This window comes from Lathamus discolor, chromosome 3 (assembly GCF_037157495.1).
Source record: "Lathamus discolor isolate bLatDis1 chromosome 3, bLatDis1.hap1, whole genome shotgun sequence".
NCBI lineage: Eukaryota > Metazoa > Chordata > Aves > Psittaciformes > Psittacidae > Lathamus > Lathamus discolor.
In genome coordinates, this window is record NC_088886.1 from 149,757,444 (window position 1) to 149,782,498 (window position 25,055).

General features: G+C 44.0%; 1 protein-coding gene across 2 annotated transcripts in view; it reads left to right on the plus strand.

The window, feature by feature from the left end:
* DOCK1 (dedicator of cytokinesis 1) overlaps positions 1-25,055 on the plus strand; it is a 320,534-nt gene that overhangs the window by 161,003 nt on the left and 134,476 nt on the right. For both annotated transcript variants that reach the window (XM_065672474.1, XM_065672475.1), the window contains exons 28-29: positions 11,015-11,116; positions 18,513-18,607. In XM_065672474.1, the coding sequence (XP_065528546.1) occupies positions 11,015-11,116; positions 18,513-18,607 (197 nt within the window). The remainder of the gene's footprint in view (positions 1-11,014; positions 11,117-18,512; positions 18,608-25,055) is intronic.

Here is a 25,055-nt window from a genome sequence, read left to right on the forward strand (position 1 = left end):
GTAAGACATCATTCTGTATTAGGAAATCTAAACCAAGAAGAAAGTCTTCCTCTGGGTCAAAGAAGGCAGTCAGTTTGTGGTTCATATTAGCATCAAGAAATACATTATTCCCATGTTAAGCCTGGACCAAGAGGATTTTGCTCTCTGTTTTACATGTGCGTGTGCACCCGTTCCTGTGGGCTGCTGATATGTATCTGTCCCTCTTTGATGCTTGGGACAGAGGATGTGCAGGCCATAGTGAAGTGCTTTTGTGTCAGTAATTCCCCAAACGCTGAAAGAGTTGATGAGAGTTTTGAAGACCAAATGAATGTGTGTGTATGAATACATCTATTCACTTAGTTTGACTCCAAGCCCTAAGTAAGTACCACATAATAGCAGTGGCACATAAATTGGACAGCTGAGGTTTCCAGGCTGCGGGTGTACCTTGGAGATAGGCTGTTTCCAGTCAGCTGTCAGTATAGGGAAGAAACATTCTGGCTTACAGGAGAGTTTGAAAGGGGTGAACAAGATGTTTCCACACAGAGATGTCTTTAAGTGGTGGCTTTAACCTGCCCGAGGGGAGACTGGGATGAGCTCTTAGGCAGAAGCTCTTCCCTGTGAGGGTGCTGAGGCGCTGGCACAGGGTGCCCAGAGAAGCTGTGGCTGCCCCATCCCTGGCAGTGCTCAAGGCCAGGCTGGACACAGGGGCTTGGAGCAAGCTGCTCCAGTGGAAGGGGTCCCTGCCCGTGGCAGGGGTTGGAGCTGGATGAGCTTTAAAGTCCCTTCCAACACAAACCATTCCCTGATTTTATGTCAGGGTGTGGTGACTTGTCCAGGAGGAGCATCAGAACAGTGGTTTTTTACCAGAAGAGTGGAGGTTGAAGCTAAGAGGAACGTATGGAAAGGAGAATGCTCAAATGGTCCTATGGGAATGGACACCTTGAGGTGGTTGCTGTTGATGGGACCCTGAGGTGCATAACCACTTAAATTACTCTGGGGAGTATCAGCAAGGCTGACAAACACCACTAAATGCATTTGAGGACAGTGTGTAAACCTTAAACCGGCCGATACCACTCCATAGCCCTGTGTCTTCATAGATGATGTGAAAATGTCAATGCACATCCCTCCACTTTGCTGTGGATTCGCATCTCTGAAGCCGTACCCAAAGGTTGCTCCGCTGTGTGTGGCTCTGTGGAAACCATTGCTCAAAAAGGGACTGATGCAGGGACAGAGCGGCTCTTGTTTGTTCTGCGTCTCCTTCCTTGTCCTTCCCAACGTGTCCTGGTATCACACGAATGGGAAGAAAGGCTTTGAGTCCCAACCAGTGATAATTACAATAAAAGTAAGTAATTCTAATACCAGAATGGCTCCAGTCCCATATTCACTGCTGTGTATGTGCAAAAAGTCCTTAAACCCCTATTTTGCACAGCTTTTCCTTATTTATTTTACTGTGTAAGTACTTCATGTATCCTTAAATACCGTTGTTTTCAGGTTTTTATTACTCATGTTTATCATTTTATTGTTAGTATTAATGGAAGAGTCAACCAACATAACTGAAAGAGATTTATTGAGGGCAGTTCTCTAGATCTTCAGTGAAATAAGGTGGGGAAAGGCAATTGCATTTAGGAAACCAAAACTAAATGAACTGACCTTCAGAAATCTTAAGCACAGAGACTTGAATTGGAGGGCAGACTGTTTAATACTGAGATTGTAGGGAGCTTTGTAGAGTGAAGCAGTTTTGGTTGAAATGGACTCCTTTGAAAAAGAAAAATGATAAATGGTGGTGTTAAAATGTCACATTAATTTTTTGCCTGCTTTCTACAAAAGTTAATACAAAGCAGCTTCAAACTAGGAACACCGTGTATCTTCTCATTGGGCAAAGCATCAGGTTCTTACTTAATAAGCCTTTTACAGAATGAATTTCAGTGGAGCTACCGTGATCTTGGGTCCTGGTTTTGATCTGTCTTAAGATCCTTTTGGCTTTTCTTGCCAGAGAGGTTTCCCTCTATTCAGGGCTATGGGGCTATCTTATTACTCTTTGCATGTCAAAGGAGGTGATCCTGCCCCTCTGCTCTGCTCTTGTGAGACCTCACCTGGAGCATTGTGTGCAGTTCTGGTGTCCTCAACATAAAAAGGACATGGAACTGTTGGAACAAGTCCAGAGGAGGGCACGAGGATGATCAGGGACTGGAGCACCTCCCGTATGAAGACAGGCTGAGGAAGTTGGGGCTGTTCAGCCTGGAGAAGAGAAGGCTGCGTGGGGACCTCAGAGCAGCCTTCCAGTACCTGAAGGGGGCCTATAGGGATGCTGGGGAGGGACTCTTTGTCAGGGACTGCAGTGACAGGACAAGGGGTAACGGGTTAAAACTGAAACAGGGGAAGTTTAGATTGGATCTAAGGAGGAAATTCTTTCCTGTTAGGGTGGTGAGGCACTGGAATGGGTTGCCCAGGGAGGTTGTGAGTGCTCCATCCCTGGCAGTGTTCAAAGCCAGGCTGGATGAAGCCTTGTGTGGGATGGTTTAGTGTGAGGTGTCCCTGCCCATGGCAGGGGGGTTGGAACTGGATGATCTTGAGGTCCTTTTCAACCCCAACTATTCTATGATTCTGTGATTATAGGATTTGCATATGAAGCCAGCCTGGTTTGTGTTGGAAGGGACCTTAAAGCTCATCCAGCCCCAACCCCTGCCACGGGCAGGGACCCCTTCCACTGGAGCAGCTTGCTCCAAGCCCCTGTGTCCAACCTGGCCTTGAGCACTGCCAGGGATGGGGCAGCCACAGCTTCTCTGGGCACCCTGTGCCAGCGCCTCAGCACCCTCACAGGAAAGAGCTTCTGCCTAAGAGCTCAGCTCAGTCTCCCCTCAGGCAGGTTCAAGCCATTCCCCTTGGCCTGTCCCCACAGGCCCTTGTCCCAAGCCCCTCTCCAGGTTCCCTGCAGCACCTTTAGGCACTGGAGCTGCTCTCAGGTCTCCCCTTCAGGAGCCTTCTCTTCTCCAGGCTGCCCCAGCCCAGCTCTCCCAGCCTGGCTCCAGAGCAGAGCTGCTCCAAGCCCTGTGATTGTAAAGCCCTGAGCAGCCTCGTCCAACCTGGAGCAGTTCTGCTTTTAGCTGGTTGGATGAGAAGCCTCCTGATGTTCCTTGCATAGCCATAACCATTATCCCAGTGCTAAATGCTCTTTTTCCATACCCCATCTATGAAAATGGAAAATTTCCTTACACTTTGTGCTCTTTTCATAAAAATCAGCTCTTTTTCCTTTTCCTTCTGGTTTTGGAAGCAATGTGGCTCAGCTGGTCAGGGTGTAGCAATCAGCATTGAAGTCCTCTGAAGGATTTCCTTTTAAAACAAGTTTTCTATTGATTGATAGAGATTGAACAGTCCGGGATCAAATCTGGATGTGGAAAATATGGTTTGAGGTAAAACAAGACCTGCAAGACTACAGAGGCTAATTTTCACCTATAAACTTCTGCGTTCTGAATGGGCCCACACTGAATCAGGTCAACCTAAATGAGTGCTGAGCTGCTTAAATCAGATGGGGTAAAGGAGATGGCACTTCTTATCCAGGAGTACTGAGAGCAGAGTTTGTGAGCTGAAAAACCCCTTAGTGATCTTGATTTGCAGAAATCACAATGCTAAGGCTTGTGGCAACAGGGTAAATACCCCAAAGGTTCATCACTCATGTTATTGCACATGCTAACTTCTGATCCTCAGAGGAATAAGACTCATGTTTTATTCCCTCCATTCACTTGGAGAAAGGCAGGATTTGGCCTAAGGAAGTCGGAAGTTGCATGTATTCACTAAGGAAGGAAGTGATAAATGTTAACACTTTGCACTTGTTTCTATTCTGCTGCTGTACCCATGGAAGAAGTTTATATATGTATCTTTAGGGCTGTTTTGCTTGGGTTGGTTTGTTCTTCCTGCCCTTACTCGTATGACAGCACAGGTAGATGCTCCTCGTAGAGGCTTAGAGAATCTGTGTGTCACTCCCTTTAAGTGCTGTGTGAAGTATTTGGATTCAGTGACTGTGACTCCCATCCTCCAAGCACTGACCAAAGGATGCTGCTTGGGCAATGTGCTTTCTCCAGCACCCAGAAAAGCCCCATTTTCAGCAGAAATAGGGCAGTATGCTCCTGGGGAGCTGTATTGCCTTCATATAGAGTGATCCCCATTCCTGCTTTGGGCATATTCAGGATTAGGTCTTAATGTTCATGTAATTTGACCAACACATGCAGCGATGTGACCAGGAGCCTATGTTGGTGCATTTCAACCAGCTAATCATAGAACGGTTGAGGCTGGAAGGGACCAGTGGAGCTCATCTAGTCCAACCTCCCTGCTCAAGCAAGCTTACCTAGGGCACATGGCTCAGGATTGTGTCCAGATGGCTCTTGAATATCTCCAGGAAGGGACACTGTGCAACCTCTTTGGGCAGCCTATTCCAACGCTCAGTCACCCTCACAGCGAAGGAGTTCTTCCTCATGTTCAGGTGGAACTTCCTGTGGCTGAGTTTATGCCCATTGCCTCTTGTCCCATCACCTGGCATCACCAAGAAGAGTCTGGCCCCATTCTCTTGACACCCTCTCTTCAGATACATACATCCATTGATCAGATCCCCTGGAGCCTTCTCTTCTCCAGGATGAACAGGCTCAGCTCCCTCAGCCTTTCCTCACAGGAGATGCTCCAGCCCCTTCACCATTCTCATAGCCCTTTGCTGCCCTTGCTCCAGGAGCTCCATGTCTCTCTTGTACAGGGGAGCCCAGACTTGGACCCAGTACTCCAGGTGAGGCCTGTGTGCTGTGGGATGATTATATATTATACAATATAAAATGTATATGTAGAACAAGAAATGCTTGGACATCCTCTGCCTTATCCATATTGGAATGTCATATCTTCCATATTTTGCTTAAGTGAGCATAGCTTGCAGACACGTTGGATTCGACCCATAGCAGGGAGATCGCTCATCCTTACAGTGCAAGCTTATGTGGCAGCCAGTGCTCTTAACTGCAGTTACCAAAGAGTTGAGATTTGGGGCATTTGAAAGCTGGATTTTCATCTTGTGAGCCCATAAGTGGTGACGGTTTCATTTGTGGCTTCTAGAAATGCTACCAACTGACTTTTATCCCTTTACTTGTTGCTAATATATGTAGAATAGATGCTGTAAACAAAGAGAAAACTTCATTTTTCTATCCTTACCGACTGTAATTGTGAGGGATTGAAACCATTTTGAACAAGTAAATTATATGAAAACACTCTAAAGGTCAAAACATATTGAGAAGTTCATTCTATGTTTATCAGTGTTTGGCTTTGTGGGTTTTTTCCATTATTTAGAATCATAGAATCATAGAATAGTTACGGTTTGAAAGGACCTCAAGATCATCCAGTTCCAACCCCCCTGCCATGGGCAGGGACACCTCACACTAAACCATCCCACCCAAGGCTTCATCCAACCTGGCCTTGAACACTGCCAGGGATGGAGCGCTCACAACCTCCCTGGGCAACCCATTCCAGTGCCTCACCACCCTAACAGGAAAGAATTTCCTCCTTAGATCCAATCTAAACTTCCCCTGTTTCAGTTTGAACCCGTTACCCCTTGTCCTGTCACTACAGTCCCTGATGAAGAGTCCCTCCCCAGCATCCCTATAGCCCCCCTTCAGGTACTGGAAGGCTGCTCTGAGGTCTCCACGCAGCCTTCTCTTCTCCAGGCTGAACAGCCCCAACTTCCTCAGCCTATATCTATATATGAATGTGTGTATAAGTATATAAACATTATATATAAAAGTATATATATAAACATTATATTAGAAATAGAATTTATCATTTATTTAGTTACCCCTGTAGCCTTTTAAGACCATGAAAAGAAATTTTTATTAGAAAATAAATGTAACTAAGGCTTCTTCCATCTCTTCCTGATCATGGTAATGGAAGCATTAGAATAACACATCGCTTAACTTAGCAGAGTTTTGGTTTCTCTTCAGTTTTCTCACTCTACATAAAGAGCTTAATACATCCAACTTAGAGATTCCCTTGGAAGAAGAAGGACAAGACTGGTTCAAATAGGATGTTTTACCCCTCGGGGAGAAAAGCATTGGCATGTGGTGTCTCTCCTGCGGGGGATTCTCTTCTCTTTGTGAAGTATTTCAGTGTTAGTATTACTGGTGGTTATGATTTGATATTAAAATTTCCCTGCCCGTACTTGTTAAAGGTCCGGTTGAACATTTATTATCTTATTTTGAGGATAATGTAAGGAAATAGGCACTTTCTCAGCATCTGTGGGCTTCTTCAGCTTTTCCTTCAGGGCTGTATTTTATTGGAATCATAGAATCCCAGACTGGTTTGTGTTGGAAGGGACCTCAAAGCTCATCCAGTTCCAACCCCCTGCAATGGGAACACCTTCTGCTAGAGGGGGCTTCCCTTCTGACAGACTTTCATGTGTCCTGGATCCTACACTTTTGCTTTGGGAATACTGAATTCCCCCTTTCCTCGGTGTACCTGGATCCTACACTTTTGCTTTGGGAATACTGAATTCCCCCTTTCCTCGGTGTACCTGGATCCTACACTTTTGCTTTGGGAATACTGAATTCCCCCTTTCCTCGGTGTACCTGGATCCTACACTTTTGCTTTGGGAATAGTGAATTCCCCCTTTCCTCGGTGTACCTGGATCCTACACTTTTGCTTTGGGAATAGTGAATTCCCCCTTTCCTCGGTGTACCTGGATCCTACACTTCTGCTTTGGGAATACTGAATTCCCCCTTTCCTCGGTGTACCTTGTTTGCAAAGAAATAACGAATCCAGCGCCTCTGCTTTTGGGCAGGAGAGAAATTAATTGCATTAAGCTGCTTACAAAGTGCATTAAATGCTCTTCTCCAGCATGATGTGTAGTAATTATCGTATTCACTGTGTGACTACTTCATTTCTGAGCTTTGCAAGTAAGGAAGGACGTGAAGGGCTTTCACTCTAAACCTTGGCGCTGTTTCAGTGAATTAATAGCTAATAATTGCCCAGGGCAATGGCAGGACCTCAGTGTTGCCCTTGCAGTACTTGATGTATACACATAGCCTTGCAATTATTCCTGCAATTACAGTTGGAATTGATTTCTTTGAGGGAATGAGGTATTTTTTTCCCTGTGCTGCTTGCAGTGGTATCCTGCAGCAGATGACAGTTACCTCCAAAGCCAGCTCAAGATTCAAACCCAACTTCAGATTAAAGTTTAATGCTATTGGTAGCTATTGCTAAATAGTTAATAGAGTGTATTAAAAACACCTACAGTACAAATATTGCCTATAAAGAACTGCATGGTTTTATTAGCATTGGAATTAAGAGCACGCTGGCTGCAAATGATAGCTCACTAAGTGCAAAGAATCATAGAATCATTGAATACTTAAAATGATGGAAAGTAAGCAGAGGACTGATAGTGGACTTTTTCCTAATATTAAACAGGTTTTTCTAAGTGTCAGGAGCTTGAACAGTCTTCGGCAGGTGGGAAACTGAAGATAAATGTTGTAGCAGGCATGTCTGTGTGTGTAACACAGTGTTGGCTTGAAGGAACAGTATTGCATCAAAGAAAGAAAGGGGTTTTGTTATCAAGATACTACTAAGAGCATGAATTGGGACCTACAAGGATGCTGGAGAAGGGCTCTTCATCAGGGACTGAAGTGATAGGACAAGGGGTGATGGGTTCAAACTGAAACAGGGAAGTTCAGGTTAGATATAAGGAAGAAGCTCTTTACTGTGAGGGTGCTGAGGCGCTGGCACAGGGTGCCCAGTGAAGCTGTGGCTGCCCCATCCCTGGCAGTGCTCAAGGCCAGGTTGGACAAAGCCTTGGGCTACATGGTCTAGTGTGAGGCATCCCTGCCAGTGGTGGGGGCTGGAACTGGATGATCTTAAGGTCCTTTACAACCCAAACCATGCTATGATTCTATGAATCATTGTTTTATGCAGGGACAGAGGGAAAAAGTGTTGATTAACTGGTCACGGACCCTGATCCGTTCTGCTCAGCACCACTTCTAGGGCTTGGCATAAGCTGACGTGGCATTTAGCAAGTTTCTGTCATTTTCTTGAACTAAAATTGTAGAATCCCAGCCTGGTTTGGGTTTGAAGGGACCTTAAAGCTGCCACGGGCAGGGACCCCTTCCACTGGAGCAGCTTGCTCCAAGCCCCTGCATCCAACCTGGCCTTGAGCACTGCCAGGGATGGGGCAGCCACAGCTTCTCTGGGCACCCTGTGCCAGCGCCTCACCTAAACACTGCAGAATCCCTTCCCTTTCCCATTCCATTTCCATTTGCTAAGCTTGTTTATTTCCCTGTATTTCTTTTTTTCTCTTCAAAAACCATTGCAGGTTTTTAACAAGCTTTTCATATTCTCATCTTTTCACTTTCACGCTCGCACGTGCCAGCAGTGTTCAACCACCCCACATTCAACTTTCATGTTTCCCTCCCAATTCTCACCAAGCTAATTAAGAAGATACTCTTCTGTAATTATCTCTCTCTTCCGTGACTCATCTTCTTCCCAGGTATATGGGGACAGTCATAGCAGCTCCCCCTTAAAGTGCTGTGCGGCTCCAAGGGGAGGGTTGCGTTACCTTGGCAGGAGATAGGGATGCTGGAGCTGAAGCGAGCAGTGTATGAGCTGACAGAGGAGGGGAGAAGGGTCACCGTAGATGCGGGGAACATGGCAATCAAATTCATCCATATCTCTAGCTGTTTCTATAACTAGAAATGAATATAAAACACATTTGAAAGTTTAACAGTTGTTCCACATGCCTTTTTTTCTCATCCAAGGTTGCCGTGATAATTTGCTCAGATATGAAATTCATCTTTTGACTGTTGCAGCTGTGTATATTAACTTAAATGACTCACCAAGTGGGTAGATAAACACAGAAATGCGACCAAAGCTATTAACCACTTACAGAAACTACTTTGTCAGAGGAAGCAGAGGCTGTATGTTGACTGCTGGGCTGCTGGAGAGGACTGGGTTTGCAAATGTGGGTTTGATGTGTTTATGTATTAGATACAAGGCAGAAGCTGTTCCCTGTGAGGGTGCTGAGGCGCTGGCACAGGGTGCCCAGAGAAGCTGTGGCTGCCCCATCCCTGGCAGTGCTCAAGGCCAGGTTGGACACAGGATCTTGGAGCAAGCTGCTCCAGTGGAAGGGGTCCCTGCCCATGGCAGGTGTTGGAGCTGGATGAGCTTTAGGCTCTCTTCCAACCCAAACCAGGCTGGGATTCTATGATATGTGAAGGCAGTTGAGGATATGGTTTTGTATTTACAAAGCAGCAGACTTTACAGATTATTTGAGTGAGCATCTATAAAAAGGTACCACGAGCAAACAAAGTTCATCTTCGGCTCTCCTTAGCATTTATGAACCAGCTGCAGAACCTTATGTGAAGTGATGGACTGAATTACATCCCCAGCCTGGGCTTAAGCAGCCAATTTGAAATATTTATAAGTCTGGCTAGCAATGAAGCATCACTTTGATTGATGACATCATTAGGGGAAAAAGGACTGAATATGGGCCATGGAATATTTCCTTGCAGGCATGGGACCTTTTACGGTGTTTGTTATGTAGAGTGCTTATTATACAGTGCTTTGACAATTAACGTTCTGAGATGATCTCAACTTATTCACATTTCAGAGTGGTAAATGTTATCTTTGTGCAGCCTCTTCTTGTCTTAGTTTGCTATAAAGTTCTTTTGATGTCATGGAACAGCAGCTCGGGCGCCTTTCCCCTTTCATATTCATGCCATGTGCACGTGCTAAAGAGCTCTCTTCAGGTACTTTTGCATCGTGTAGAAAATACAATACGCTTGCATGGACAACATCAGTGCTGTAGGAGTTCAGCTCTAAACTCCATTACATTGGAGAAAAGCAAATTCAGTGAATCCTTATCTAGTGGAGGTTTGGGGATTAGATTAGAATCATAGAACCATGAGTGGATTTAAGGGCATATTTTAAACAGTTATGCCCTGAACTTAGAATCATAGAATAGTTAGGGTTGGAAAGGACCTCAAGATCATCTAGTTCCAACCCCCCTGCCATAGGCAGGGACACAAGTAAGAGGTCTCGTAAGACATAAAGAGATAACCTTGTGTCATTTTGTGTTTGATCACAATTACCTGGACTGAATTGAAAGTAATGTAGATCTTATAAATGTAATGATAAAGACTGTAGTTTGCTTGGAAAGAAAATTCCTGAGTGCTCTGCAAGGCTGGGCATGGCATGGAATAACCATAAAGGTGGCACAGAAAGGGAAATGCACAATTTTATCGAGCCGTGTATAGAATCATTTAGTTTCTGAGGAATTCTGCTTGGTTTTCCAGCATTTTCTTCTTCATTCAAGACCAGAAGAGGTGTGGACACTATTACCATTATATTACCATATCAGTCAATAGGCTTTTAGCAGATAGTAAGAAGAGCAGAAGTGATTTCTGGGATTGGGATGTCTAGTAGTCATAGAAGTGGGTTTGATTTGTCACTATGATACTTTCATGTACCGTAAAGAGTGATTAAACCTTCTGGGGGCACTTTTTACCTTTTCCATGGATTGAGGGGTATGTTTGGTACTGCTGCTCAGGTCTTACGGAGGTTATTTGGTTTGGGTTTGCTTTGTTAAGCAGCAGAATATCTGAAAATACCACTCAATGAAAGCAAAACTTGGGGTTTCACTGAGATGCTCGGTACAATGTTCTCTAAGAGATTTCCTTCTTGAGCAGGGTATTGACTTCCGCAGTGCAGATCCTGGTATTGTGAGATACATGAGTTGTGTTTATCACCTTCCAAAGCCTTAAATTCCTGAGCAGCTTTTCTGTCACAAATATGTTGCAAAATCTTCAGTGGAGATGGTGATAGACCCAGGACATTGGAAATAGAAGCTTTTCGAGACACTTTTTTGTTTTCATGACAGAACTGTGCATATCCATTAATGAATTTAAATGCTGGGATTACATCCACTGTATTACCCGGCGCTCTCCAGCGATATTCTGCTTGGATAACAAGTATTATGTTGTTCTATCTAAAAGAATTGATTTCTTTCTACTCTTCTGTTTGACAGGGGAGCTTTGTTGCATGCATGACTGCCATTTTAAGGCAAATGGAGGACTACCACTATGCTCATTTAATCAAGACTTTTGGGAAGATGAGGTCGGATGTTGTGGTAAGTTGAACACGGTGTATGTGTTCAGAAGCTTGTGTTTGTGCTTTTTCGCTGTTCCTGTTTGTTAAGTCCACTTGTGAAATGCAAAGAGAATGGTCAAGGTCACAGATTTGATATAAAATAGTAAAGCACTGTGATTTATACACTATCTGCATTTGCAAAGGACAAAATTAACTTTCACGCCGTGCTGGAGCTGTTCACTGTTTTAACAAGCAAGCCCTGAAACAGTGGATTTAAAGCAATTAGAAGAATGCATTAGGAAATAATGTTGAGCCATTACTAAAAATCTGTTTGGTTTAAGGAAGGAAGGAAAAAACACAAAAAAGCTTTCTTGAGAAAAGGAACTTTCAGTGTTAAATCTTCCAGATGTCCCCATTTCATTTGTTTCAATTGCTTTTACTTACCGATCCGCTCACTTTAAATTTCATACAAAACATTTTAACCTTAAGGATGCCCTTAGTTGTTAAATGAGCAATAATCATCGAAATTTGTCTTCCCAGAGTCGTTTGGTAGCCTAACTAAGCCAACAGCACAACTTAATTAGAGCATAATAGAAGAGAGTTTATAGCTAAGAAGATAACTCTGTAATGACCTGAAACTCTCATTGCCATATGGCAAGTGAAGGATGAGAAGTAGCAACCATACTTGTTGGCCAAGATCCATCAATTAGTGAGTGACCTGAAGCCTGAGCAGCTGTGTATTGTGTTACCCACCCTAGTGCTGGGGATTCTGAGGTGCCTTAGGCAGCTTTCACCTGTATTTTAATCTAAAGGGTGGCCTTTGTTTAGGTTCCCTTCTTCCTTCCAAACCCAGTGGAATAAAACCCAGGGTCTTCCTTGGTGTAATTTACGTTTGGACTTCCTGGTTTGGTTTTATGTGTTTAATTCTTGCTCTTCTGCTTATCTTGTGCAAGATTTGAGCTCTTTGCCCCATGCCAGTTCGATGCTAGAGCCTCTGGTGCTCAGTCTGTTTCATAGAATCACAGAATCACAGACTGGTTTGGACTGGAAGGGACATTAAATCTCATCCAGCTCCAACTGCCTGTCACAGTCAGGGGCACCTTCCACTAGAGCAGGTTGCTTCAAGCCCTTCCAACCTGGCCTGATTTTGGTACTGATATTTGTACCTGATCTGTCATTACTAAGTAGAAAGCTGATGATTTAAGAAAGTGAAGGCAAAGTCCAACTAAGGACTGCAGATGGGCATCACTACATTGAAAGGGTCACTTCCCAGTGATCTGCTTCGGGATCTCAGAGCACTTACATGGATGGACACCTGGTTTTCAACTGATAATAAAACATTCCAAAGCTAAGTGCAACTAGCAGAGTGAAAATAATGGCTTAGCACACAGAAAAGGCATTAGTATTAAGGTTAATCAAGCCAAATATTTTTGTACTTTTAAAGTGCTTCAAACTATTTGGCCCTAGAAAATGCAGATTGGTTGCAGATCTTTACATGGAAAAAAGCAACCCCAGTTTGCTTTTAAACTTGTCATGGTTTAACCCCAGCCAGCAAACAAGTATCATGCAACACACTTCCTACTGGGATGGGGAGGAGAACTAGGAAAAGGTAAAACCCTTGTGCTGAGAATGGAAATAAAGTAAAATAATAATATACATAATATATATATAATGTACATTGTAATAATGTAATCATAAAATAAACTAATAATAAGAATAATAATAGGAGATAACAAGGAGAGGAATAAAACCCAAGAATCACAAGTGATGCTCAATGTAATAGCTCAGCACCCACTGACTGATGCCCAGCCTATCCCCAAGCAGTGATGGGTGGCTCCCAACCATCTCCCCCCAGTTTCTATGCTGGGCATGATGTGCTGCGGGATGGAATATCCCTTTGGCTTGTTTGGATCAGGTGTCCTGTCTCTGCTTCTTCCTGTCTTCTTGTGCCCCTCCCCTCTTGGCAGAGTGTGAGAGATTCAAAAGTCCTTGATCGGGGTAAGTGCTATTGAGTGGCAACTAAACCATCAGTGTGTTGTCAGCACTGTTCTCAGACTAAAGCCGAAACACAGCACTGCACCTGCTACTGGGAAGAAAACCAACTATTCCAGCTGAAATGCAGGCAACGTGCAAGGCACTGGAACAAGCTGCCCAGGGCAGTGGAGGAATCACCATCCCTGGTAGTGTTCACACCCCCTGTAGCCGAGGCCCTCAGTGCCATGGGTTAGTGGTGGCTTTGGCAGTGCTGGGGAATGGTTGGACTGGAGGGAGCTTAAAGGCCTCTTCCAACCTGGATGATTCTGTGATTCTATGAAAAAATGCAGAGAGCAAAATGCTGCTCAGGCAATGTGTGATGGTTACAAATGGCGATGTAAATGTTTTCTTGAAAGTCCTGCCTTTTTTTTTGGTCTAAATTAGCTGAAAGTTGCTTCTGTAGGTCAGATCTTTCTCAGTGAAAACAAGGGAGTAATTACGTAGTTGAAATTTGGCAAGTGGCCTATTTATAATGGCTTGGTTTTAAGAGTTTGATTTATGTGCATGCCGTGCACCGGGACACATGAAGAATCACTTCTTACTTTTGTCTTGACTCTCTGTCTATTGCTCCCTTTCTGCCTGTTCTTGGGGTGTGTTGCTGGAATTGCTCTGGACTGTTAAAATCATGTTTTCCATCGGCATGTGTACAGTTTGACCACTTGATGGTTGTTGGTATCAGCAGATGTGCTAACCCAGACTTGGTCTGTTGCTACCATACTTTGTATATCTTTAATGAAAATGTACCTTTAAAGTGTTTTAATATTGTTGATTAAATGATAACATGTTAATGGAAGCTGAAGTACGTAGTAAGCTGGTACAATATTAAATGGGTAATATGTTAATTGTAGAAAATGCTACCTTAAGCTACATTAGGGTATAAATAATATAAGTGAAGGTGTGGAGGGCAGTGGCAGAACACTGTTAAACCTGTGATAGAAGGAAAATAGAGTGAATAAATGAATTTTCCTGGTTTTAAACGCAAATAAAACTGAGTCATCATTTAGGAGAAAAGGATGAAGACACCATCCAGTTTACATAGCCTTTCCAGTGAGGCTCAAAGGAAGGAGTTACTGTTTTCACAAGTATTTCTTCACAGATTTCACTCTTGAAGTCCACACCTTGTTCACTATTTTATGTTTCACCATGGGAACTGATGCCCCATGAAGCTCTCCCAGGGGCATTGCCCCCTTCACCTTTATCAGTGCTATGGTTTGAGTCTGCTCATAGAATCACGGAATCAGCCAGGTTGGAAAAGACCTTTAAGATCGTCAAGTCCAACCATTACCCCAGCACTGCCAAGAGCACTTCATGTTCCTCTCTTAGAGCTTTTGCTTTCTTCAGTCTTCAGCGGTAGGATGAAGTGTGCTGTAGTGTATAATCCTTGGTACAGTATAGTTGGGCTGGACAAGAACCTTTCTCTACTTCTTCATTTCATGCTTTTTCCATTTCCTCTTAGTCCAATAATTTTTAATCCAGTGCTGCTTGACTCAACCATTAGAGCTTAGATCCAGTTAAACCCAGTTTCCCTATATATGGAGGTGACACCTGCATCTCCAGTTACAGGGTTTCGAGTTGAATTGCGAAGACATAAAGATGCAGTGATTTAGGACTGAAACTAGGTTAATGCAAAGAATAATTAATAGATTTTTAGTAAACCAAATGATAGGAAAAAGGGAAACTTGAGTAAAGCTGTGGTTGCTTCTTCACCATTGGAGACCCTTAAATCTATCTTCTGCATGTGCTCTTGCTCAACCAGAAGTTATAAGCCCTGTGTTGGAGCTGCTAGGGGAAACTTTATGGCCTGTTTTATGTAGGTGTCAGGTTTAGATTATAATAATGGTCTTATCTGGCCTCACAAAGCTTAGAAAAGATGAGATGGAATGCAATAAAACCAGTCCTGTATCTCTCTGCAGAATACATTGTTTAGGTTCATTAAGGTATTTCTGTTCAAAGAGGAATTTCTTACTGTCAAGTCTACTGTCATCCTGAGATAAAACATCATCTCAGATCAGTGAGGTTATTTCTGGGACTAACTGATCTCTCTCCCCTTTTTACTCAGTGAAACTTATATTCAGTTGAGACATGCATGGTATTGGTTGACAAAAATATATACGTTGATGTTCTGCCATGGGGAGCATCTCAGAAGCATTCCTCCCTGAAGGCATTCAAGACCCTGGAGTCAGTGACGTAGGGAGGAAGGAAAGACTCCATGGTTTAAATCACCATTTTCTGCACCTCTGTTTGCTTCCCCCCCTTTAATATTTTGCAGTCCCAGACTCTGGGGTTTCATGTGAGCATTGTATGTCCTTTCATGCCAAGCTTTGACTCACTGCTGATGTGAGTGGGCTATTGCATGGCTTAAACAGCCTCTTCTTTGGCGGATGTGATGTTGAGAGTCATGGGGAATGCCCCATGGTGTGGGACCCCACAGAGGAGCCCACCCAGAGCCATTCACAATGGTGTGACCTCAGCAGAGGTTAAGCTCTTGTCCTGAAGAGCTGTAACTGAGAGTATTTGACTTCTGATTGCTGTTCCTCAGGACTCAGGAAAGATGAAATTCATCAACTTGGCCTAAAGTTTTTCCATATCAAGTTCCTGCATGTTTTAGCTAATTATTTTTATTAGACTTGAAAATGTATTGAGGAACCTCTTTGAAGTCCAGGTTGTGAGGAACATGAATAGTGATACAGGTGTATAAGGGGGTGATGCTCAGCAGGCAGGACAGATGGAATTGTCTAAACCTTCTCAGTCACCATCTACCCAGTTACAAGGCTGAGCTTCCTCTGATTTCTTTCCATAATTGGATGGGAATTGTGAATCCTATCTATTGTGAATTTTGCTTCCTTAAATAGGATTTGTGTTTGTAGTTACAAGGAAATGAGCAGTTGCAGCTCTTGCCCCTTTAGTACAATTCTTCCCTGTGAGGGTGCTGGGGCACTGGCACAGGGTGCCCAGAGAAGCTGTGGCTGCCCCATCCCTGGCAGTGCTCAAGGCCAGGTTGGACACAGGGGCTTGGAGCAAGCTGCTCCAGTGGAAGGGGTCCCTGCCCGTGGCAGGGGTTGGAGCTGGATGAGCTTTAAAGTCCCTTCAACCCAAACCATTCCGTGGTTCTATGAAAGATAAAATGGAAGAGAGCAATGTTATGAATATGTAAAATTCAAGTAAGCACCAGAAGCTTTTAATTTGATCAATAATTAACTCAGTTGTTATAGAGCATTATTTAAAGTACCTGTGTGGAAGCTGGACTATTAAAATGTAAGTATCAGTAGATTAAAATGTAGAGCTGAATCAGCAAAGTAGGGCAAATCATACACAGCAGAGCCTCCAGGGTCAGTACTGAACACAAATCATCCACAGAGGCTATGGAAATTCATCCACCAGCTCTTGCAGCTTGATCAGCAGAGTGTGCAGAGGCTCAACTGCTGACATCAGTGACAGATAAAGTGTAAGGTAGAGTTTGCTTTGAGAAATCAGGAAAGTCTACATCTGTACTCATCAAATATTAAGGCGAAAGAAGAGCACAGTGAGCTCCAGTCTGCCCTCTTGGGTAGGTGATGACCCTTCCCATGGTGCCACTTCCGCTAACAGTTCAATTACTGAGCTGTGAAGCAGCATCAGTAAGAAAACCACCCGTTACCTGCCGCTGTACAAAAGCATGTGCTCAAATGAAGTGCTGTGCAGTGCTTGGGCAGCGAAATATGCAACTGCTGATTGGAAATGATGTAACTCTGCCACTGAAATACATGAAAAATGAGCAGTAAAGTCTGCAGTCTGATCTCTGAAATAAAGACACATTTTACTGCTCCGGTGGAGTGTGTGTCTAGGGTGGATTTTGCTTTACGCAATAATAACACGTCTTTAACCATGAACAGTGTTTCATAGGATCATAGAAGGGTTGCAAGGGACCTTAAAGCTCATCAAGTTCCAACCCCCTGCCATGGCTGGTGATGCTTTGTGGGCCCCTCTTTGGCCTGGGTACCTCCTTGGGTACCGGCAGGTGGGATGCAAAGCATCCCAAAGCAACCCTTGTGCTGAGGAGTCCGGAAGTTCATATTGATCCTGATGTTGTGTCCTCAGGATCTCTGCAGCTCCCTGCATCCCACCCACTGTGAGTTTCTAAGCCAGGAAAAACATCTTAATAGACCAACAGATGAAAAGATGAACTGTGATGAAGCAGGGGACTCTCACACATGAAGACATACATAGGAGAGCAGTAGCTTCATCCTTGTTTCTGTCTGGAAAGGTTACAGCAAACACAGCCTTAGTTAAAAGTCCAGTGAAGGTAACATGTTATGGGGTTTTCTTTTGTAGACATTTGACATTTTAAAGATAGACAAGATAAATACCATTACTGAGAAGCTGTAGCAAAGGAAGAATATTCTAACCTGGGAATTAAAGCTCGTTTTTATCTCTGCACGAAGTGGATAAAGGACTTGTTTCATTTAAGTTCCGTTTCCCCCCTTTATCTTTCTCCAAGCATAAGGCATTACTGAAATTGTCAGATAGCAATTACAGATTCCCAAATTGTAGATGGTGATTTACCTCATAAAGTACATGAGGTTTGTGTTCCAAAGAGATGTTTGGTTATAATCTGCATAGAAATAAATAGGTTTGCACAGCTAAATTAACTCTGTTCTGAGTCAGGTTTTCACTTGCAGAAGCAATCACTGCTCCCTTTAGGGAGAGTCTTTCCTAGTTTTGGGATAGCCAGACCATTCCGTTGTCCATCCCACGTTAGGGGCGACGCGCTTCGCCACATCACCTGAATCCAGATTGGAGATGGAGCACGTTTTGTTTAATAAATAGTTAATCTTGATCTCAGACAAGAGACAATTTCAGGAGGGGATTCACAAGGGGAGGGAAAATTCATCAACAACCTCCAGGGAGTATTTTTAGTGTAATCATAAGATTGAAAGTAATATATTAGGGGTGGTTTTTTTCCTCATTCCATGTACCAATAATGCTGTTAACAACTTTCCAGCATACCGCAGGGATGCATGGGGACGTGTGTGTTGCAACAAACGCTGCACAAGAAGGGACTGGGAGATTTTGTGGCATAGAAATAAATTACAGTGCGTAAAATAAATCACTTCTCGTCAAAAACTGCCTTTGGATAAGTGTTAAACCAGTGCTCGTTCCCAAATAACACCTTGGGGTGTTTGCGATGTGCTATTGTTATCATTTCTGAAAAGTTTAAATGGAATTAATGTTGGATATGTGATATCATGTATAAAGATGCCTTCGTAGAATTTCTGTATAGGGCACATGAATAATGGCTTTGTTATGAAGCAGAACAGCAAAGACACCTTTTGAATCCAGTCATTAATATCTGACACTATCGCTTGTGATTTATTTTTGATCGAGAAGAGTGGCCTTTTCCAAATATTTTCTCTTCTTTTCAGGATTTTCTGATGGAAACATTCATCATGTTCAAGAATCTCATTGGGAAGAACGTGTATCCCTTTGACTGGGTTATAATGAACATGATGCAGAATAAGTAAGTACAAAGAGAAAAGCACCGTGGCTTTCTGAGATGCCTGGTTCGTGTTTGATCTGAAATAACAGTGTTGCTTGGAAACAAGAAAACACAATGCAGCAGCTACAGTGGTTTGGGGCTTTTTGACCTTCTGGGATGCAAATAGTTATCTAACAATCGACTTTGGAGAGTGCAGGGCAGTGATTTAGTGACCTGATTTGGTGTTCTTGGAAGTCCAGCAGGAATAAAGGACGGCATCGTTGCCATATCCAAAATATGGGAGCAAACTGCAGATGCAGTAGGAATCTATGCACATCATAATGAAATGTATTCCTTTGGGGATAAATGGTATGTGCATTTGACCTCAAAAACTAGTAGTTATCATATGCTGTTGTGGAGTTGTATGTTCTGGATATTTTCAGTGGTATTAAGAAGGAATTGGAAGGGCATTTTAAACCTGGATTCCATCAGCCCGCGAATGAACAGACAGGATGCAAATGTTTCTAATCCTCTTGCTGTTTTCTGCTCAATAATTGCAGCTTTGTCATTATTTAGGATCCCTTTGTGCCATATTTTGTGTTTGTGACATTTATTAAGTGTGTCAAATGGTTTTATGTGTACTGTGATGAAAGCATAAGGAGAAAACATTCTATTTACTAGTTGCCTGGAGGAATCTCTCCTGTGCTCACTGGTAGCTACCATGGCTATAAAGTTGTCAGTGGTTACTTATAGGAAATCCTGCACCACACTTCGTACTCTGGCTATAAAAATGCACCATCACTTTAAGCTTGGCTTCTGAAGTCTCCTTCCCCGCCTAATAAAATCCGTCCTTAATAGGCGTTAGGAAGTTCAGCCTCATATTGGGTTATACCCACTAGTTGTGGATGCACACTGTGTGTGGCTGCAGCTTGCAAAGCACCTGCTGTTATAAATGATGAGCCCTTGGAGCTCGGATGATGAGGAAGATCTGAACCCCCTTGGGTTTCTTTGGGTTTTTTAACTTTGAAAGAGGTTTTGCTTCAAGAATTCCAACTGTCTCCTGAGTCATGGTGCAGGTGCTTTGGAAACCCTCGGAGCGTATGGTACCTGGCATCCTTTCCAACAGGAGAACGCTTCTGTGCTCTGCTGAGGTTTTTAAGAGCTTGGAATATGATGGGGAAGGTCTGTGTTTGGACACTTGGTGTCCTGAACACAAGAAATACATAGAACTATGGGAACAAGTCCAGAAGACGGCCAAGAGGATGATCACGGGCTGAAGAACCTTCCATATGGAGATAGGCTGAGAAAGCTGGGGCTGTTCAGCCTGGAGAAGAGAAGGCTGCGTGGAGACCTCAGAGCAGCCTTCCAGTGTCTGAAGGGGGCCTATAGGGATGCTGGGGAGGGACTCTTCGTCAGGGACTGTAGCGACAGGACAAGGGTAATGGGTTAAAACTGAAACAGGGGAAGTTTAGGTTGGATCTTAGGCAGAAGCTCTTCCCTGTGAGGGTGCTGAGGCGCTGGCACAGGGTGCCCAGAGAAGCTGTGGCTGCCCCATCCCTGGCAGTGCTCAAGGCCAGGTTGGACACAGGGGCTTGGAGCAAGCTGCTCCAGTGGAAGGGGTCCCTGCCTGTGGCAGGGGTTGGAACTGAATGATCATAACGTCCCTCCCAACACAAAGCATTCTAGGATTCACCAATCTTCACAATATTCCCAAAGGATCTCTCATTGCTCATTTGAGGGCAGATTTGACCTCAGTATTCTGGGGTTTTTTTACTGTGGAATTGCAGTCATAGAAATTAAAGAGCAAAAGAAGAGAAAAAGCCATTCACTCTCCACTGTTTTTTCTCTTAAGCATAGAGGGATCATTACCAGGCAGCTCCTCACTCTAAAATCTTGGAGTAATACAAAGTGGGATGCAGAGGTCCACAGTTAAGATGTGAGCTTTGGTTTTCTGATCCTTAAAAGCAGTCCTATCTTTTTCCCTTGCTGAACATTAAGTCCTGAAGAAGCAGAAATGTGTTGTTAAGATCTTTGATTCTTCTCGAATAACCTCAGTACCCACAGAATATCCGAGTAGTACTTAAAGTTAAAAACAAAAGCAGTTTTCAAGTCTTTCTGGTGTTGATGAATATCTGCAGAAGTGCTAAAGGGGGTTGTTCATCTCTAATTTACAAGTTCATTTTCATTACACCAGCTCGTTTGTAAATGCTTCTGGATTGATTTAAGCGCTTTTCATTTTTTTCCCGTTGAAGTTAATGTGGTTTCCAAAAGCAGAAAGCCACGCTGTAAAACACCTTTTTGTTCCTCTGGCCCATTTATTTTCACCCCTATAAACTTTTATTGAAGAAAACCAGGAAAACTATAAGAGCAAATTCTGTCTTTTAAAGCTACAGAGTCTTGTCAATGGTGATAGCTTAGAGCACACCATTTGCGTCACTCTCGAAAGCACTTCTTTCTGCAGGTTGGGTGTTTCAGTGCCATGAGCCAAATTAATTGAGCTGATTTTTAACTATATACAGAACGTTTGTGAGTTCGTTTGTTTCCCTGCATGAAATATAACTGGTGGTATGAAATAAAGGGAGAAAAAACCCTAGCCCAAAGATGGCAATGCAAGTAGCTAAAGGGGCTGACAAGAAACCTGGAGAGGGGCTTTGGACAAGGGCCTGTAGGGACAGGCCAAGGGGAATGGCTTGAACCTGCCCGAGGGGAGATGAGCTGAGCTCTTAGGCAGAAGCTGTTCCCTGTGAGGGTGCTGAGGCGCTGGCACAGGGTGCCCAGAGAAGCTGTGGCTGCCCCATCCCTGGCAGTGCTCAAGGCCAGGTTGGACACAGGGGCTTGGAGCAAGCTGCTCCGGTGGAAGGGGTCCCTGCCCGTGGCAGGGGCTGGAGCTGGATGAGCTTTAAGGTCCCTTCCAAGACAAACTGTTCTAGCATTCTATGGCTTTTCCATTCACTGTCAAATTTTGGTCCGAACCAGCTTTTGTTTTATGGTAAACAACAACGGCTAAGCAATAGAGAAAAACCACTGATGGAGGAGTGAGAGAGGTGACTAATAGACATAGAATCATAGAATCATAGAATCATAGAATAGTTAGGGTTGGCAAGGACCTCAAGATCATCTAGTTCCAACCCCCATAGTATGTATGTTTGAAGTAGCTACTTCTAGGAGAAGAGCAAGAGGCTGTGCTTGAACCAAAAGCCAACCAAAGGCCAGTTACCTGCCAGGACAGTACTTTTTGGAGTGCTTGTTTGAAAACAGCATCCAAATAGTGTCTAATCTATATCTAGTCTAGTCTAATCTATATCTAGATATATAGGTATATATCTATGCATATATATCTGTATCTAGTCTCTATCTATGTATTGTATCTAAATGGCTGCTGCTTTTGGGTAGATCTACAGAAGAGAGAAGACAAAGGTGCAAAAAGAGAGGGAATAGTCTTCAGATACATAATGTTTTGCAGCAGAGCAGATTAGAGAAGCCTTTTCATAGCCTCATTGAGCTGCAATAGAAATATTAGAAGATGTAGCAAGAAGCACTTAGGTTTGAGGCTGGGGGACATTCTCATGGGCTCTATGGTGGATTGCTCAGAGCATTGTGAAGTCCCCAGCAGCAGAGGTATTTAAAAGCAGCCTGACAAGCATCTGTCAAGAAGCCTGTTATAAAACAGGTAAAAGGGAAATAGATTAAATAATCTGTAGAGAGAAGCCTGGAGCCCTGTCACCCTGTATGGGATGGTGGATGCTAGGCTGGGACTCAGAGGTGAACTTCTCAATGGCAGGTCTGTAGGGTCTGTGGCATCAGTTTGGTATGGGTTGGCCCCATGCTCCTACCAGAGACATGGGGTCCATGCAGGGAATCTGCTGCCTTGTGCTGTTTCTCCATGTTGGACTACGTTAGGATTAAGTCAAGTTTAAACCCACGTAGGTTTTCATCTGTTGGGTTTTCTTCTTCAACAGGAGTTTTCAAGCCTGGATAACTCCTGGCACTGTGGTTACTACACGTCTTCATGATCACGGTGCCTAAAAATAAGGATGAGCTAAGACAACTTTAAAATGCTACTTGTAGTTTTAAATAGGCTGTTGGGTAATAATTTATATTGAATGCTGTCAGATAGGAGTAATAGTAATTCTGTTTAAGATACTTGGGAACCTTTAAATTACATCTGTTGTAAGGTTTATATCTGTTCACATTTTCGGGACGAGTTATTCCTATCAAGGTAAAGGCATATTATCACTGGATTAAAGAGAATGGGGTTTATCAGCTGTGTTGACAGCTACTGTGACAGCTGCTTTGGAGCAATCCACCAGATGCTTGATAATGAAATTTAGGCTTGATATTCAGCCACCGTGGTGTATCTGTACACAAGGTCCCCGTGATAAGCTCCGGTAGCAGTGTTTGATAGCTGCAAGGAGTCAGGAGGGTTTTCTGTGTTTCAGGATTGGGTTTGGAGACATTTTGGTGGCAGATTCTTCATTTCAGGCATCTCCCTGTGAGGGTGCTGAGGCGCTGGCACAGGGTGCCCAGAGAAGCTGTGGCTGCCCCATCCCTGGCAGTGCTCAAGGCCAGGTTGGACACAGGGGCTTGGAGCAAGCTGCTCCAGTGGAAGGGGTCCCTGCCCATGGCAGGGGTTGGAGCTGGATGAGCTTTAAGGCCCCTTCCAACACAAACCAGGCTGGGATTCCATCTCCTTCAGGAACATGCGTTCGAGTTTTAAATGCAGAAGCAGTTTAAAGACCCAGCAGGGTTTTGTATTCTTCATATTTTTCCCCTTCCAAGCCATGTTCAGAAATGATTCAGAAATGGTTTGGAAATTGTTTCCAACTTTTGTCATGAGCTGACAAGCGAAACTCGGGTTCCTCTTTTAACCATAACTCGGAACATGCAAACAGCTCCTCTTTACATCTTCATAAATGAAAACAATTTAGTCTTTGGTCTTACTTCTGGCATTTGAGACAATCAGCTCCTTTGGTATACCTTATGATATATTAATTTGTAGCTACTACTTTCATCTGCAGCTGTTCCACTGGAAGCTCGGTTGCCTATGAAAAATGAATCTGATGTTTTCTGCTCTAGTTTTTTGTGTCTAATGTCCAGATTTACATAAAATACCTGGTTATTTTGCGTTTTGAAGTTGGAGAAAAAGGGATGAGTTGCTTCCCAGAGAGAATGAGGTTTCTCATGCCTATATATTTTTGCCCAAAGGAAATATATCTTGCCTTGCAGGGGGAATCTGGTGGGTGTTAACCTGCTCCCCACCACCGCTGCATTGGTTTTGGGGATGGGTGGAGGTGGGTTTCCTCCTGGAAACCCAGTTGGTGTGGTTTAACCCCAGCCAGCAACTAAGGACCACGCAGCCGCTCTCTCATTCCCACTCGGTGGGATGGGGGAAAGAGAATTGGAAGGGAAAAGTGAGAAAGCTCATGGGTTGAGGTATGAGCAGTTTAATAGTTGAAATTAAAAAGAGATAATAATGATGCAATGAAAATGAAATAACAAAGAGAGGGAAAAAAAACCCAAGAAAGAGAAGTGATGCAAACAAAAGCAATTGCTCACCACCAACCAATGCTCAGCCGGACCCAAAGCAGCTCCCCCCGCCCCAGTCAACCTGCCCCCTACTTTTATTGCTGAGCATGACATCATATAGTGATGCAGTAGTTATTATGGAATGTGGCAATGATTTTCCATGACCAAATAAGATGTTGGGATGAAGAAAGTGGTTGAAATGCACTGTATTTTAGGAGGAGAAGGGATGTATTGATTGAAGATGAGCGAATGTGGCCTTGAACCATACTGAGGATGGGGAAGTTCTTCCCTGTGAGGGTGCTGAGGCGCTGGCACAGGGTGCCCAGGGAAGCTGTGGCTGCCCCATCCCTGGCAGTGCTCAAGGCCAGGTTGGACACAGGGGCTTGGAGCAAGCTGCTCCAGTGGAAGGGGTCCCTGCCCATGGCAGGGGTTGGAGCTGGATGAGCTTTAAGGTCCCTTCCAACACAAACCAGGCTGGGATTCTGTGATATGGCCTGGAATATCCCTTGGAGTCAGCTGTCCTGCATGTGTCCCCTCCCTGCTCTCATGCACCCCCAGCTTTGTCACTGGTGGGTTGGGGAGCAGAAAAGGCCCTGACGCTGTGTAAGCCCTGCTCAGCAGTAACTAAACCACCCCTGTGTTACCCACGCTGTTTCCAGCACAAACCCAAAGGACAGCCGCATGCCAGCTACTAGGAAGAAAATTAACCCTACCCCAGCCAAACCCGACGTACCAAATCTTAATGCTTTTTCTCTGTGAAAAGCACTAAAAAGAAGTCTTGCCAAGAGGAGGAAGAAGAACCAGGGAGGTGCATCCAGTAAACACGTACCTTTTACTGTTGCTGGAGTGTTTATTTTTGGAGCTTCCAGGGAAATGTAGGCTGCTCTGCTCCGTGGTTGTCATAGCAGTACCTGTCAGATCTATATTGTGCTTTCAGGATGAACTTCAGCGATGGATGTGACTG